We start from the raw sequence: 16080 nt of genomic DNA on the forward strand, positions 1-16080 counted from the left end.
GGTCAAGTACTGCCCTAGACCCAGCCACCACACAGAGGACACTGAACACATCCTACAATGACCCACATTACCAATCCCTTGACAACACAATATTTCTTCCCTAAGTGACCTATGGGTCTGACTAATGGCTGTTACCACCTAGGAGCTGTGGGTGTCTTGCAAGAGAAACCTGGGGCAACAGATTGATTGATGGCATTAATCAATAGTATTGGCCATTTTCTTTGCTATATCTAGACATATTTCTCCAACAAAAAGGACCTGTCAAGAAAAGTCTAATCTTGCCCAATATCATGTTGTATCAATCCAACTTCAATTAAGGAAAGACAAAGCAATATTCTGCACGTTTATTTAAAAAACTATAAAATCTGATATAACTATAAAAAACACATTACTATAAAATACAAATCAATTGATGTTGATGACTAGAGACAGATAGAGAGAATCTAGGGAGAAATGTAATACTTGGGCGAGTTTGACCCATTTGAAATTGAGAAGACATGAACACTGATTTCTTTAAGCATCCAACATACTGTATTTGCAGCTTTTATTGCTGTTAACCTTACACAATTTTATTCAGCATATAGGAGCTTTATCACAACTTCCTCTAGTCATTCAAGTGAATGAAATCATTGAGGTATGCCACTACACTGTAGGGGGTTAACTTTTCTTCAACTTTCCATTCTTTCATTACCACTGCTTTTCAATAGTCATTACCCTCACCCATTGTGAATTGCATGATGTAAATCCTCCACCATTTATGAAAGATCTTATGGCATTCAGGGAAATTAAAGGAGAGTAGTGGTGTGAAACTAGGTAGGAGTACAGGAGAGATTGAAAGGTGAGTGGATCAGCATTCCTTAAGTGGAGATGTCTCTTATCTTAAAGAAATGCTGTACAAATGTGAGCCATAAGGATCTTCCAGAAGTTATTACAGTACTGACTGCATAAAACTTATAGAATCAATACTGAAAAGTGGGGTCATCCATTTAATATAACCACATCTTTACCCTTTTCCAGGTTGAGTTTTGATACAATACAGGTATTTAATATTTTTTATACTAAAAAAAAAATTATGTTAAAGTATATCCTGCCCAACTTGATAAATTAGCCCAACTTTCTGATGAGTGTGACTAGTGGACAGTAATGTGGAGAGCATGTGACTAACCCCGGCTCTGTATGTCACCTATTACAAGCATTAAGCTGGGAGGACATCAGTTTATTTTTAAGTAAAATTGTATTTTCATATCCAAGACACAGCATTTTATCTTTCATTTTCAACATAATTTATTCTTTATATTGTACTATTGTATATTTTAATGTATAAACACAATGTTGGATACTATCTTAATTTTCTGATGTGGTGAGATTTTACTTGACGACAACATGGAAATGTGACAAATATTTCTGTCCCCCCCACCCTTCTGTAACCTGGTTCAACAAATTGATGCAAAATTGAGTGGGCTTTCCTCCTGCTGCTGAATATTGGTGAAAGTCAAAGCTGAATGGGTTGGGGACAGGTTTGTATAACGGGAGGGCGAAGTGTGGAAATGTGGACTCTGATAACCATCAGTTTCAGTGTCCTCGAACGCAGAGGGAGATCCTGAATTTTCTTGCGATAACGCTGAAAGTGGGGGAGATGACGATGTGGTGTGTTGCTCAAGTGATGGCAGGTTTTCTGTCACTGTCACCATATCTTGAACAATCATAAATGTGTGATCAGTGCTGGATTGAGTGGAGGGGTCCAAGGTGTAGGAAGAAGTATGAGGACTTGTTGGATACTCAGACAAGGTTGTCGGTGGGGGCGTTCCTGGAAGCTGTGGTTGCAAGGAGGTATTGGTGCTATCAAAATCCGAGAAAAACTCTGTCTGTAAATAGGTGGGGGAAAAAAAATAATCTTAGAGAAACTCAATGCTCCACCAATAATTTTCAGAAATCAGCCCCACTTTTCAAACACAAATTTTGTTAGTTTTTCCTCAATTCATTCTTTCTATATGACTAAATGTCCTTACAGAAACTCAAATATATACATACCAAAAGGACCTGGTATACATGTACATGCATGCACACAAACATACATACACCAAACTGAGAAATGAATACGTAGACATACACAGAGGAAAAAAGAAATTATGAAAAAGATATAATAGCAAAATCCAAAGATCAACCTAAACTATTTTACAGATATGTAAATGATAAACTAAAAGACAAGCATGAAATAGTGAAACTGCGTGAAGGAAATAAAGAATACACAGAAGATGTAGAAATAGCTGAAGTATTGACCAAACATTTTAAGTCTGTATTTACAGCTGAAAGCTCACAAATGTGGGATGATGGTCACCAAGAAGGATCCCCCAAAATGAAAGAAATAAAGGTGACACAGAAAGAAATAACAAACCCAATAAAGAAACTCGATGTAAGAAAGTCACATGGGCCAGACAAAATAGTGAAATGGATATTAAAAGAATGCATAGATGAACTCAAAGGTAAGATACACAAGATAATTGACTTCTCACTCAAAGAAGGAAAAGTACCACAAGACTGGAAAAATGCAAATATTGTACCAATATATAAGGGAGGAGATAAAGAAAATCCAACAAACTATAGACCGGTATCCCTTACAAGCACAATTGCAAAAATATGCAAAAGAGTTATCAAAAATAAATGGACTAAACACTTGGAAGAGAACAAAATACTAAACCCCAACCAATTTGGATTTAGAAGTGGAAGATCATGTACTACAAACTTAATATGCTTTTACTCAAGATTGGTAGATATAATACAAGAAAGAGATGGCTGGGCAGACTGTGCCTTCCTGGACTTACAAAAGGCTTTTGACAAAGTACCACACAAAAAGCTACTAAGAAAAATTGAAACAATAGGTGAAATACAGGGAAAATTATTGGAATGGAAGAAAGACTTCTTGAACAGAAGAAAAATGAGAGTGGTACTTAGTGAAAAGAACTCAAATTGGGTAACCATGATAAATGGAGTCCTCCAGGGTTCCATGCTGACTCTAATAATGTTTTCTGTTTATATATACGACAAGGATGAAGGGATCGAATGTTATATAAATTTCTTTGCAGATGATGCAAAACTATTGAAGAGAGTAGGTAAAGAAGAAGATTGTAAATCTTTTCAAGAAGACCTGGAGAAAGTCTGGAAATGGAGTAAAAAGAACAAAGTGAATTTCAATAATAAGAAATGTAGTATACTGAAATTTGGAAAAAGTAAAAATAGAATATCCGGTCAATACAAAATTGGAACAAATAAGTTACAAAAGTAAACTCAGAAAGAGACCTAGAAGTAATTATCTCAAACAACATGTCATCAGACAAACATGTTAACAAAATAGTTGGAAAAACCTACAATTTAATAAGATCAATGAAAGTGGCCTTTGACTACATGAAAGATGAAATGTTAAAGAGAATACTAGTTACACTGATAAGACCAGAATTAGAATATGCAGTGTCACTATGGACACCCAGTACAATAAAAGATATAAGGAAACTAGAAAGAATTCAAAGAGCATTGACAGAGATGGCACCAACACTTAGCAAGTTGACATACGAACAAAGATCGGACAAATTAAACTTACTAACTCTGGAGCAAAGAAGAGAAAGAGGCCATTTGATAACCATCTACAGAATTATGAAAGGGATGGAAATCCTTGATAGGGATGATCTCCTTAAATGGGAAAGAAGAAATACAAGAGGACACAAGAAGAAACTTAAGAAGGACGGTTACAGAAGAGATTTGAAAAAGAACAGCTTTCCACACAGAGTAATAGATACATAGAATAAATTGAAAGAGAAAACAGTGAGTGCTAAAACTATACATGATTTTAAGAAAGAACTGGATGCAGAAAGATACAACTGTGGGTCACTACGAGCATAGCTCTTATCCTGCAAAATACAACTAGGTAAATACACCCGTAGCTCCCCTTCTCATAAGATACAACTAGGTAGATACACAGGTAAGAATGACTTGTTAATATGGGATAATGGTAAAACAAGAGGACACAAAAAGAAACTAAAAAAGGATAATTACAGAAGAGATCTGAAAAGGAACAGCTTCCCACACAGAGTGATAGATACTTGGAACAAATTAGACAACGAAACAGTGTGTGCAAACACAATTCAATATTTTAAGAAAAAACTTGATGCTGAGAGATACAAAGACGGGCTACCACAAGCATAGCTCTCTTCCCGTATAATACAACTAGGTAAATACACATGTGCCAATGGTTTATTTATCTATATACCATAGGCTTCTTCCCCCTTATAAAAGGTACCCAAGTCAAAGGCTATGGTCTAGATAAAAACAAATCCCTGAAACCTAATACTATTTTCATTCTTGGCCTAAGAACTCCAGTAATGAAATATTTCAGAAAAAATTCAACCACGTAAAAACAAACAAAACAATAAGTAACCATTGTGATTCCTGAGGTCTTCACTTCCTCTTGCAAGTGTTCTTTAGAGCCTTTGCAGGTTTTCCCAGAGGATGAGGTGTTCTTTTTCAAGAGACGTTTCCTCTGGAAGGGCTTTGCCACAGGTTTTTGGGTATGTCGTTTCTCTATGTGCATCTGGCAAGTAAATACCAATATGATATCAATGACAAATGTACACAAAGGAATGCTGTATATTTTAATCCCGTTACTACACCTCTGTTTTTGGTCTGAAAATAATACTACCAGATACAGATATACACAAAGAGCCAAGTATCACAAATCTAATGACTTACACAATATATAGTCAACATTTTCATGAACAAATCCTTGGATACCCATCTTTACTGATGGTTGAGTAAATCCTTATTAAAGCTAAGATAATCACAGCACAATGATAAGAAAATTATGAATCATTACACTTATTCATTACAAAAAATTATTACTTATTACTGATGACAACTACAAATACCCACTGCACACAATCGGATACCTTAAAAATTGCCTCTCTTTTTGTTAATCTTTCTTCACTCATTCATTCCATATGCCCAAACCATCCCAGTATTCTTTTATTAACACTCGCTGCCTACCTCCTCATTTCTCACTCTATCTAACCTTGTAACTCTCACCATATTTCTTAAACACTTCACCTCAAACACATTTAGGCTCTTCTTTTCTACTTCTCTTAAATTCCAAGTTTCTGCCCCATACAGTATCATGGGCCCAATCACCACTTCATACAATCTTCTCTGATACCTATTTTTGTGACATTCTTCATTCTCCCTAGATTTTACTTACCTCCCTTACTCTATAATCTACCTCAAATCTTGATCTCCAACTCACTGTCACCCTCTCCCCTTGTACATCTTATCACCTTACTTTTCCCCACATTTACTTTCATCTTTCTCCTTTCTTGTAGTACCTATCATATTTCTTATACATTTCATCTTAAAAACATTTAGTCTTCTTTTCTGCCTCTCTTATACATTAGTCTTTACTTCATATAGTCCCATATACAGTATACAACGATTCCTTTCTACAATCTTCTCTTTGCATTCATCCCTATATTCCTATTTCTCATGATATTATTCATTCTGTCCAGTCATTAACTTATTTCCATAACATGGGGGATGAGGTGTTTAGAGAGTGGTTATGTGTGAATGATATTTTGATGCAGCCCAAAGGGACTTCTCCCTGTCTTCTCTTTTCCTGCATAAGGGGGCGAGGCAGGGTCGCCAATTAAATGAGGCGGTCTTTCTGATCCAGGGCAATGGGCAAGATGCAGGGAGAACCCATCATCCAAGAGGAGCCAAGAAAAAAGGGAGGGGTAGTAAATGAGATTAGAGTGGTTGGGGATGAAATAGATTGGAATGGAATTATGCCTTTTGACTTTGGCTACCTCCCTTGTAATGGGGTAAAAACAACCTTGATATATGTACAAACATACATATACCTTACAAGGGAGGTAGCCAAAGTCAAAGGTATAAATCCACTCTCACCCATTACATCCCCACATACTCCACTCCCATTCAACACAGCTTCCTCCCTCTTTTCTTGGCTCCTAGAGGATGGGTCATCACTGCATCTTGCCCACTAACCTGGGTCAGATGCAATGCAGTAAGACAGAGCACATCCACAGCAAGGCGAAATCTCCAATTTCCAGCCCATTACCCTTGTATTCACCTCTTGCACCATCCTATCTATGTATAAACTGAACAGCCATGGTGACATGACACATCTCTGGCAAAGCCCCACCTTTACTTCAAACCACTCACTCTATTTCTAATTCTACCACAGGCTCTACTACCCTTGTAAAAACTCTTGATCACTCTTAACAGCTGTTCCCCTATCCCATATATCTGCAATACCTCCCACAGTGCCTTCCTGTCTACCCTGTCATAAGTCTTTCCCAAATCTATAAAGGCCCAAATAACATCCTTATTTTTTCCAAAGGCTGTCTCACATACCTGCCTTACCACAAAAATCTGATACACACAACCCCCACTTGTCCCAAACCCACACTGTTCCTCACTAATTATTCCCTCTGTTCCTCTCCTAATCCTCTCAATCAAAACCCTCCCATAAACTCTCCCAACTACACTCAACAAACTGATCCCTCTAAAGCTACTACACTCACACTTGTGCCCTTTTCCCTTGAAAAGCAGAACTATACATGAACTCCTCCAGTCCTCTGGCACTCTACCCTCTTTTAGACAAACATTAAACAACCTCACCAGCCAGTCCACCATCTCTTTTTTAGACATTCCTCATGACACCTATCTAACCCAGGTGCCTTACCTGCTCTTATTATTTTAATAACTGCTTTCACCTCATCTTTTCTTATTTCTCCACCATTTTCATTCATCAATGTCACTTTCTTGGTGCTTTCCACTGCAACTACCTTTCCCTCCCTATCCTCCTTCACAATTAACAACTCCCTAAAATAATCTGCCCATTTTCCTTTTACTGCCATCTCTTCCATTATCATCTCTCCATCAGCATCTTTTACATTTTCTTCTCTATTTGATTTGCCTCCTCTTCCTTTTAATTTCCTTCCAAAACTGATATATGTATGTGTAATTCACCTCCACAATCACCTCCCTCTTTACTCCCACAAGTGATCCCACATACTTAAAATTCTCCAATTTCTCCAGCCTCTCATCCTTCATGCTCACATTCAGCCTGCTACTCTCACCAGTCTTTGTACATCCCATTACTTTACTTTAGCCCAAAATCAGCCATAAGCAGTGTCCTCTGCAAACCTCTGGCTCACCCTCCATTTTCCACAATTCTGTATTACTTGTCCTGGTTTTCGCTGATACATCCTCTATATCTATTTATATACCAAAAGGCTTCTTTCCCCTTATAAGAGAGGTTGCCAGACAAGACATGCACCCATCCATCATCCATTTGTTTCTTTTCTATTTTAACTCCTTGTGAATGAAGAGCCCTATCCTCCACCCACTGCCTACGTCAGAGGCGATGCAGCAAGACACAACAACCAATTTGATAAAGAGTTATCCTTATCTGAATCTTACTCATGACCAAAGAGTATGCCTTTACTATTTTATGGTTATTTTCTGATGATTCTATTGTGCACTTTGGTAGTCCTCTACCTACCACAGAATCAAACACAGCACAAAACATGTAAATTGTGTTTAAATATGTAATACTTAAACTTACATAATATCTAAATGGCCCTTCATACACAAACAGCTATGATAAAATTTAAACAAATGGGTGATGATTGGGTGTGCAATAAACAGGGGATAGGTACATGCCTTGGCTGGTTATCTCCTTTATAAGAGGATAGAAGCCTTTTAGTATGTAAATAGATATTCAAACAAGTTCTTAGGACCCTTCAGCTTTCAAAACAGCTTAGGAACTATGGTACTCACTTTGAGTCTGTCTGGCCTTGCTGAGCAGTAGTCACACTGTGTACACTTGAAAGGTTTGTCTAATAAATGGGTCTGTGCATGTCTTCGCAGATGAGACTTAGTGAAGAAGCTGTGGTTGCAGGTTTGGCAAGTGAAGGCTCGTGTTTTGGTGTGGTACTGCATATGTTCCTTGAGGTGGGATTTCTTTGGGGTTGTGTAAGCACACTTACGGTATTGGCAGCGAAAGAGGTCATCTGCAGGAGAGATTAGTATAATGACTAGATTTAATTTATGTTGATAACAAAGAGATACTTAAATAAAAATTGCAGGATGAAATTACAAATGAAATCATAAGTTTTAGTGACTGTCTTCCTTATTTTCACCATAGGAACATTAGTTTTCTGCATTAGAGGCCATTACACATAAATATATAATTATGATTAGGTAATTAATGGTTGTAAGAACTATAAATATGCTAAAGGCCCTTTCCCCCATATATGGGGGGGGGGGAAGGAGTCAAAGCACACACTCAATTTGTAAAGGATGCAGGTGTCAGCTTCCTGATTATTTTGTAGTTGTAGATGAGTGACCTCCATATTCTGTGAGCAAGCTTGATCATGTTTTCTGTGACTTTATATTTATTTAGGATGAAATAGAACAAGTATAACAGCAATAACTTTATGTTTTGCAATATGCATATTGTGATGCATCATCATAGCGAATATTTGATTTGTATTAAAGACGTTAAATGCTATTTCCATCTGAGCACCTCATGAATAAAGGGTCATCCCTGTCCCCCATCACATGGCTTAAGTTGAAAATAATGCAGTAAACTAGTGCTTCCACAAGGGATCCCTACAGCCAGAGCTAGTTTATGCCCCACTACTTTATTATATGCCAATCCCTCTTCATCCAGTCAAAAATTACAGACCATAGATGAGAAGAATATCCCTTCAGGTTGTCTTTTTATCCCTTCACATTCTCTCTATTCACACATACATACATACCAGTGTTTTTCCCCTTATAAGGGATGGCCAAGTTGAAATTTACATCTCTCCCCCACCCATCCAAAATACATTTAATGTTCCTCCCCTCAGGTCCCATCTACTCCAAAATAACAAAATTCACTCACCAGTGTGTATTTTCTTGTGTGTGATGAGTGCATTCTTGGTCTTGCCTGACCACCCACAGGTCTCACATAAGTATGGTCTCTCTTTGGTGTGTTTGGTCTCATGGAGCTTAAGAGTCTGTGGTCTCGTAAATGTATCACCACAGATTTTACCTGTTGAAAAAAAAAAAAAAAAAAAAAAAAAAAAAATGAAATAGATAAATATATAAATAAATAAAATAAAAATAAATAATAATAATTACCTTGATATATATATATACATATATATTTTTACATATATGAGTATTCTATATGTGTAAGGTATGAATATAATTATTTTTGTGAAATGGCATCAGTTATCCAACGAACAAGAATTGAGCTTTATGTTCAGGATGTCATGCGTAGGGAGATATATAAAAGTTTTGGGTCAATGTCTTAATATTCTATTGAATCATGTTTAGCTCTGTAAGATGCATTATTATTTTTGTGTACTATTCTGTAAACATGCCAAACCAAATTATTATTATGTTTTTCTGGTGGAATATAAATTATATATTAGTTTAAGGTATTATGTAATATGTTTTCGTCATATTTGCATGGGTAGCTTCACCAGCATATGTGCCAATATGTTTAGTCTGTCTTGGCCAATTAGGTTCAAACTCCATAGACGCTGATTCTATGGGCCAATCAGGGGTGAGTTTGTTCTATAAAAAGGGGTGCTCTGCGTGTGTGGGAGAGAGAAAGAATTAGAAAGTCCAATAGGAAGGATGTGGTAGTGGAGATTCCTCAGCTGTATCTATGTAAGTCTTCCTCCCCGTTTATATATTTTAACTTGGTTATTAATTAGGATATTAGGGGTGAAGTCTATGGTAGTGACATGGAAAGTTTGGACCATGAATCTCTTGGTACCTATTTCTCTTTCACTCCCATTAAAAATTGTGTTTAAGAACTTGGAATCATGTTTTGAATTTGTTTGTTTGAAGTCCTTAATTCAATTATATGTCCTTTGTTATAATCATCTTGTTATTCCTGTTAATTTTAATACATACATACAAATACCAAAGGCTTTTTTCCCCCTTATAAGGGAGGTAGCCAAAAAACAAAGGCAAAAAACCACTCCCACCCATTCCAACCCTATCACACTCCACTCCCATCCACCCTCTTATCTTGGCACCTCGTGGATGATGGGTCATCCCTGCATCTTGTCCACTGCCCTGGGTCAGAAGCAGTGTCGCAAGACACAGCACATCCACAGCAAGGCCGATTCATTAAATTGGCAACAGAGACCCAAGCTCAACTGATAAATTGTGGTGAAGCTGGTATGAATCCTTGATGGGCTTTCATCGTTGCAAATACCTGAAGTGAATCACTAGTGACAGCACACATCATTACAAATAATTTCCGACAGTCGCCCTGGGGTTTGAACTGAGGCCTCACTTGATACTGGGCCAATGCTTTACAGAGTGAGCTATAGGAGCTTCAAAAGTCTCTAATTTGGAGTTGATATAACTTCTGAAGAATCTAGGTAGACTGCTAACTGCTATCCTTACCTAATTTTCACAGAGACCCAAGCTTAACTCATAGACAGTGGTGAAGCTGGTACAAATCCTTGATGACAGTGACAGCTCATACATACATATACCAAGGTTTTTTCCCCCTTACAAGGGGGGTAGCCAAAAAGAAAAAGGCATAAAATCATTCCCACCCATTCCATCCCTGAATACACTCCACACCCCTCCACCCTCCCTCATATCATTACAAATAATTTCCAACAATTGCCCCGAGGTTCGAACAAAGGCCTTGCTTGACTCCAGGCCAATGCTTTACCAACTGAGCTATAGGAGCTTCAGAAAATCTCCAATTTGGAGTTGATCTAACTTACGATGAATCTAGGTATACTACTAACTGCCATCTTTACCTAATTTTCACAGAGACCCAAGCTCAACTCATAGACAGTGGTGAAACTGGTACGAATCCCTGATGCGCTTTTGTTGCTATAAACACCTAAAGTAAATTGCTAGTTACAGCATATATCATTACAAAAAATTTCTGACGGTCGTCCTGGGGTTTGAACTGAGGCTTCGCTTGACGCCAGGCCAATGCTTTACAGAGTGAGCTATAGGAGCTTCAAAAGTCTCCGACTTGAAGTTGATTTAACTCATGAAGAATCTAGGTAGACTGCTAACTGCCATCCTTACCTAATTTTCACAGAGACCCAAGCTTAACTCATAGACAGTGGTGAAGCTGATACAAATCCTTGATGGAGTTTTGTCATTGTAAATACCTGAAATACATATATGTATCTTGCAACACTGCTTCTGACCCAGGGCAGTGGACAAAATGAAGGGATGACCTGTCATCCAAGAGGTGCCAAGATAAGGGAGGGAAGAGGGGAGTGGAGTATGTAGGGGATGGAATGGGTGGGAATGGTTTCTATGCCTTTACCTTTTGGCTACCTCCTGTGTAAAGGAGAAAAAAGCCTTTGGTATACATACATATATATATATATATATATATATATATATATATATATATATATATATATGTATATATATATATATATACATACATATTTATATATACAGGGTGTTCAGGATAAATTTTATAATTTTTTTATCTTCTGTCATGGGGGGACGGAGAGGGGGGGTCGCCGATTTAATGAAGCGGCCTTGCTGTGGATGTGCTGTGTCTTGCGACACTGCTTCTGACCCAGGGCAGTGGACAAGGTGCAGGGATGACCCGTCATTCAGGAGGTGCTAAGATAAGAGGGAGGGTGGAGGGGTGTGGAGTGTATTCAGGGATGGAATGGGTGGGAATGATTTTATGCCTTTTTCTTTTTGGCTACCCCCCTTGTAAGGGGGAAAAAGCCTTGGTATATGTATGTATGTCATTTCAGGGTCATTTGAAGGATTTAACATTGATAAAGCACAACAGATAGCTAATTCTGTGTACTATTGGTGGGTGTGAGAGCTAAAGAGCATGGATGACTGGAAAGAGCTGGAATATTGAAAGAGTGACCTACATCATCATGATTTGCACCAGATTAAAAAAATTGGAAATCTTAGCTGCAACTCAGTGCTCCTTGAATACCGTGAAGGCTGCGAGATGTTAGCTGGAGAATTACAACAGAGATGTGGAAGCAGTGGCTAGCAGGAGGGATAAGAGCAGGCGTTCTGACTCTGCACAATGAGATTCGTCGGGAAGCTGCAAGAAATAGGTGCAGTAAGATCCAGGCAAGGCAATGCTGACCTTGGCAAGAGAGATGGGTGTCGGAATGGCGACTATGAAGAAAGTGCTGAATGAGGATCTTTGCTACTCCTCATACAAGAGGTGCAAGGGCCACCTACTCACTGCTTAAGCCCAAGAGAACAGCCTTATGAAAGCCAAGAAACTCCTCAACAAGGTCAAACACCCAGTCGAGCCAGGGATGCTCTGGTTCTTCTCAGACAAGAATTTCTGCCAGGACCAGTTGCACAACGAGCCAACAGGTGGCTAGCCTACAGTACACACAAAGTCCAGCGCTTCATGAAGACCAAGTTCCCTCAAACTGTGATGGTCTTTGGGTGTTTCCAGTGAAGGCCACATCATGCCACCCCACATCTTTGAAGAGGACTGACTCACTTCAGATGACTATATTGAGTTGTTGTCTACTGTTGTAAAGTGCTGGGTGGAGAGGGTGGTTGCGAGAAGACCATACGGGTGGCAGCAGGACTCAGCTCTGTGTTACACCTCTGGGAAAACCCCAAAGTGGTTTTCTGAGAACTTCTACAACTTCACTAGTCCCAACATCTGGCCCACCAACTTGCCTGATTACAACCCCATGGACAATTATGTGTGGGGTGCAGTTGAAAAAGACACCAATTGTGCCACCTGCAACACCATGGATGAACTGACTGCCAGGATCAAACTGGTGTTCAGGTATCTCTCAAAGGACACCGTGAAGGCTGCACGCTGCAGGTTCAGGTCCCGCCTGGAGGCCATGGTGGAGGCTCAGGGCGGCTTCTTTGAGTGAGCTGTATTTGGCAAAAGATCCTCTAAGAGATACACTTTGAATTTAGAATACATAAATTTTTGGCCAAGATATGACATTTTTCTTTCCTTTCCAAAAAAGTGTCAAATTTATTGCGAACACCTTGTATACATATGATATATATATACACACACACACACACATATATATATATATATATATAATATGCACACACATGGACACGCATACCAACCAAATGATAAATCAAACATCATGTTACAACAATACAGTGCAGGACGAATCAAACTCTACTTACACTTGTAGTCTCTTTTGTCAGAATGGATAGCAAGATGCTCAGTAAGATTAAACTTCTTGCGACTACTGTATGGGCAGTGGGGGCATTTGAAGGGTTTGGCATCCACATGTGTGTTTCGATGGTCCACCAAATGGTATATACGGTGGAAACTTGCTTGACCTATTGTGATAATAATGGTAAAAAAAATTCAATGTAAAGGTAAAGTGATAAAAAGATCTTAAACATGAAACCATAACAATACAGGAGTATCCATGAAATAATGTTCTAAATTTTTTTTTGTTACTTTGCTAAACATACATAAATAAAAGGCTCTTTACCCTATATAAAGAGGGTGGGTCAAAGCACCCACTCATTTCATAAACAATTAACCTCTTCAATACAAGTCAAATATTTGCACCCACATCAGGTTGCCTGATGTATGATGATGCATCACAATATGCACATTACAAAATGTAGTTACTGCTGTTATACTCATTCTCTTTCACCCTGAATAAATATAATGTCACAGAAAACGTGATCAAGCCTGCTCACAGAATACAGGAGTCACCCTGCAACTGCAAAATAAATATAATCAGGAAGCCGTCAGCATCCTCGTATACCCTACTCATGCCTCATGACACATACATAGGCGTCACATATTCAAGAGGTTAAAAGCCATTTAACAATCTCTCCAATCTCAGTATCTCATAGATATGGGTCATTCCTATCCCCTGCCACATTGCTCATGTCAGGGATAATGAAGTCAGACACTTTTGGTATTTTTATTCCTTACGTCACAGTAAACAATTTATTGAGCAGCAAATAATGCCATTCACCACAAGAATGAAGATGAAAGAAAATGCTTAAAGATGGATGAAATATGCACTACAAATGAAAGGATTTACAACAGACAAATAACATGAATACCTACAAACATTACAAGTGTGTGGAGGTCCAGGGAAATGATCTTTCATGTGCTGGAAGTACTCTTTCTTGCAGTCAAAGGAAGCATTGCAGAGATCACAGCTCCTCTTTTCTGAAGGCTTGTTCTCCTGCCCTGCTAATGTAACAAGAAAAAAACAAAAAAAATGCATTTTTACATAAAACAACAAATGGTGTCTTAAAGTCCTCCCCAACCAGAAACCTGCAGTCCTATAGCAACTGGCAATGGTTATCAGGCCCTCCCATAGATCTCTGCAGGAAGAAAAGTTGGGCTATTGTCTGCATTGTATTAATATGAGGTTGCTTCTTTATGACTGACTTAGAGGATAGGAGCAGTCACCAGCTGTCAGCTTTCCTTAAAACATGGAGGAAATACAACATATTGAAACTGTACCTCTAGATAGACATATGTTTTGACAGGTTTTGAAGACAGGCAGCAGGGAGATTATTCTCTTCTATGTCCATATAGCAAGACCACCACTTCATTTCCTCCACCCTCTAATCCTTCAAACTCACATCCATCCTGGCACCATCAACATTTCATGTCCATCTCATCAACTTACTTTTGCCCACATTTACTCTCAGCTTTCTCCTCTCACACATCCATTCAAACTCTGCCACCAACTGCCTAAGTCTCTCCTCAGAATCAGTCATAAAAACAATGTCATTCACAAACAACAATTGGTTATGTCCCACTTCCCTCCACTCTTACTCACTAACTTCAAACCTCTGCCTAGCACTAAATTACCTCCATAACCATCTTATCTATACACATGTTGAACAACTATGGTGGCATCACACAACCTTGATGCCACCCTACCTTCATCTCAAACCTCACTTTCCATTCCCAACCCTCAAACATGCCCTACCACTCATGTAAAATATATGACTGCCTTCAACAGACTCATCCCAACTATGAGTTCTGTGGATGTCCCTTCTGTCTCCTCTACCAAAGGTTGTCTAATGTGGAGGTCACCCTGTGAATGGGATCAATATTTGGGAAATATGCCACATGCTCATACAGTTGGAGTTGGTGTTCTTCTCAAATTATGATGGTAATGGGATTCAACCAAGTCTCATGGAGCAGTTGATGGTTTGATACAAAGCCATTACAGTGATACTCTGTGATTCTTGAAAGAAACTTAATACCAAAGATGTTGAGACATCTTAAGTCATCATTTAGTGTCCATTAATCACAGACAGCTGTACAGCAAGATAGGAAACACAAGTGTCTTGAAGATTCAAATCTTAGTTCTCCTGAATGAACATCAATACGATCCTAGTTGAATGGATCAATAATAACATGGGTTATGCCAATCCTCTGAAGGACTTCCTGACATGACCTACCACTGTTTTGCCTAACACTCCTAAGGTCATGAAGCTTTCCAAGATCACAATCTCCTTGGCACATGCATGGACACATTTGACTCTGTCAACCAGTAAGCCCCCAAACACTTGGACCATCTTGGTTCAGGAGACCTAGAGTCCAAGTGATTTTGCATCCCTGTAGTATTTACATTTCAACATTTTGAAACTAAAGGCCAAATTTCTAGTCACAAGATGATATGACTATTAGTCAAAATGCATTATCATACTCATATTACAAGTTAGCTCAACCTACATTGACATGCCTCCTTCTATCTCCTTCTCATCCCCAATGAGCTGTGTCTCCTCATGGTCTGGCACTCACCAAGCCTGGGGCTTGAACTAAGAGATCTGTGGGTCTGGCCCATGGCTGTCACTTCCCAGTGCACCCTGCAACTATCCATATACTAAGAGCTTTTTCCCCCTTATAAGGGAGGTAGCCAAGTCAAAGGCACATACCTACTTCCACCTATTCCACTCCCATCCACTACCCTTCCCTCCCTCTCAGCTTAGCTTCTCATGGATGATGGGTCATTCCTGTATCCTGCCCACTGCACTGGGTCAGAGGCAATGTAGCAA

At 38.8% G+C, this 16080-nt stretch overlaps 1 protein-coding gene across 5 annotated transcripts in view; it reads right to left on the reverse strand.

Moving 5' to 3' along the window:
* Positions 1-329: 329 nt before the first annotated feature.
* The window catches only part of LOC143038043 (uncharacterized), a 31386-nt gene continuing 15635 nt past the window's right edge, over positions 330-16080 (reverse strand). For 3 of the 5 annotated variants that reach the window (XM_076206909.1, XM_076206906.1, XM_076206907.1), the window contains exons 9-14: positions 14126-14254; positions 13216-13374; positions 8954-9103; positions 7843-8075; positions 4430-4582; positions 330-1865 (exon numbers count right to left, since the gene is read on the reverse strand). In XM_076206909.1, the coding sequence (XP_076063024.1) occupies positions 1434-1865; positions 4430-4582; positions 7843-8075; positions 8954-9103; positions 13216-13374; positions 14126-14254 (1256 nt within the window). In that variant the 3' untranslated portion in view covers positions 330-1433. The remainder of the gene's footprint in view (positions 1866-4429; positions 4583-7842; positions 8076-8953; positions 9104-13215; positions 13375-14125; positions 14255-16080) is intronic. The other 2 variants (XM_076206910.1, XM_076206911.1) reach the window with 2 other exon arrangements.

Source organism: Oratosquilla oratoria, chromosome 23 (assembly GCF_046742065.1).
Source record: "Oratosquilla oratoria isolate Oo_2021 chromosome 23, ASM4674206v1, whole genome shotgun sequence".
Taxonomy (NCBI): Eukaryota; Metazoa; Arthropoda; class Malacostraca; order Stomatopoda; family Squillidae; genus Oratosquilla; species Oratosquilla oratoria.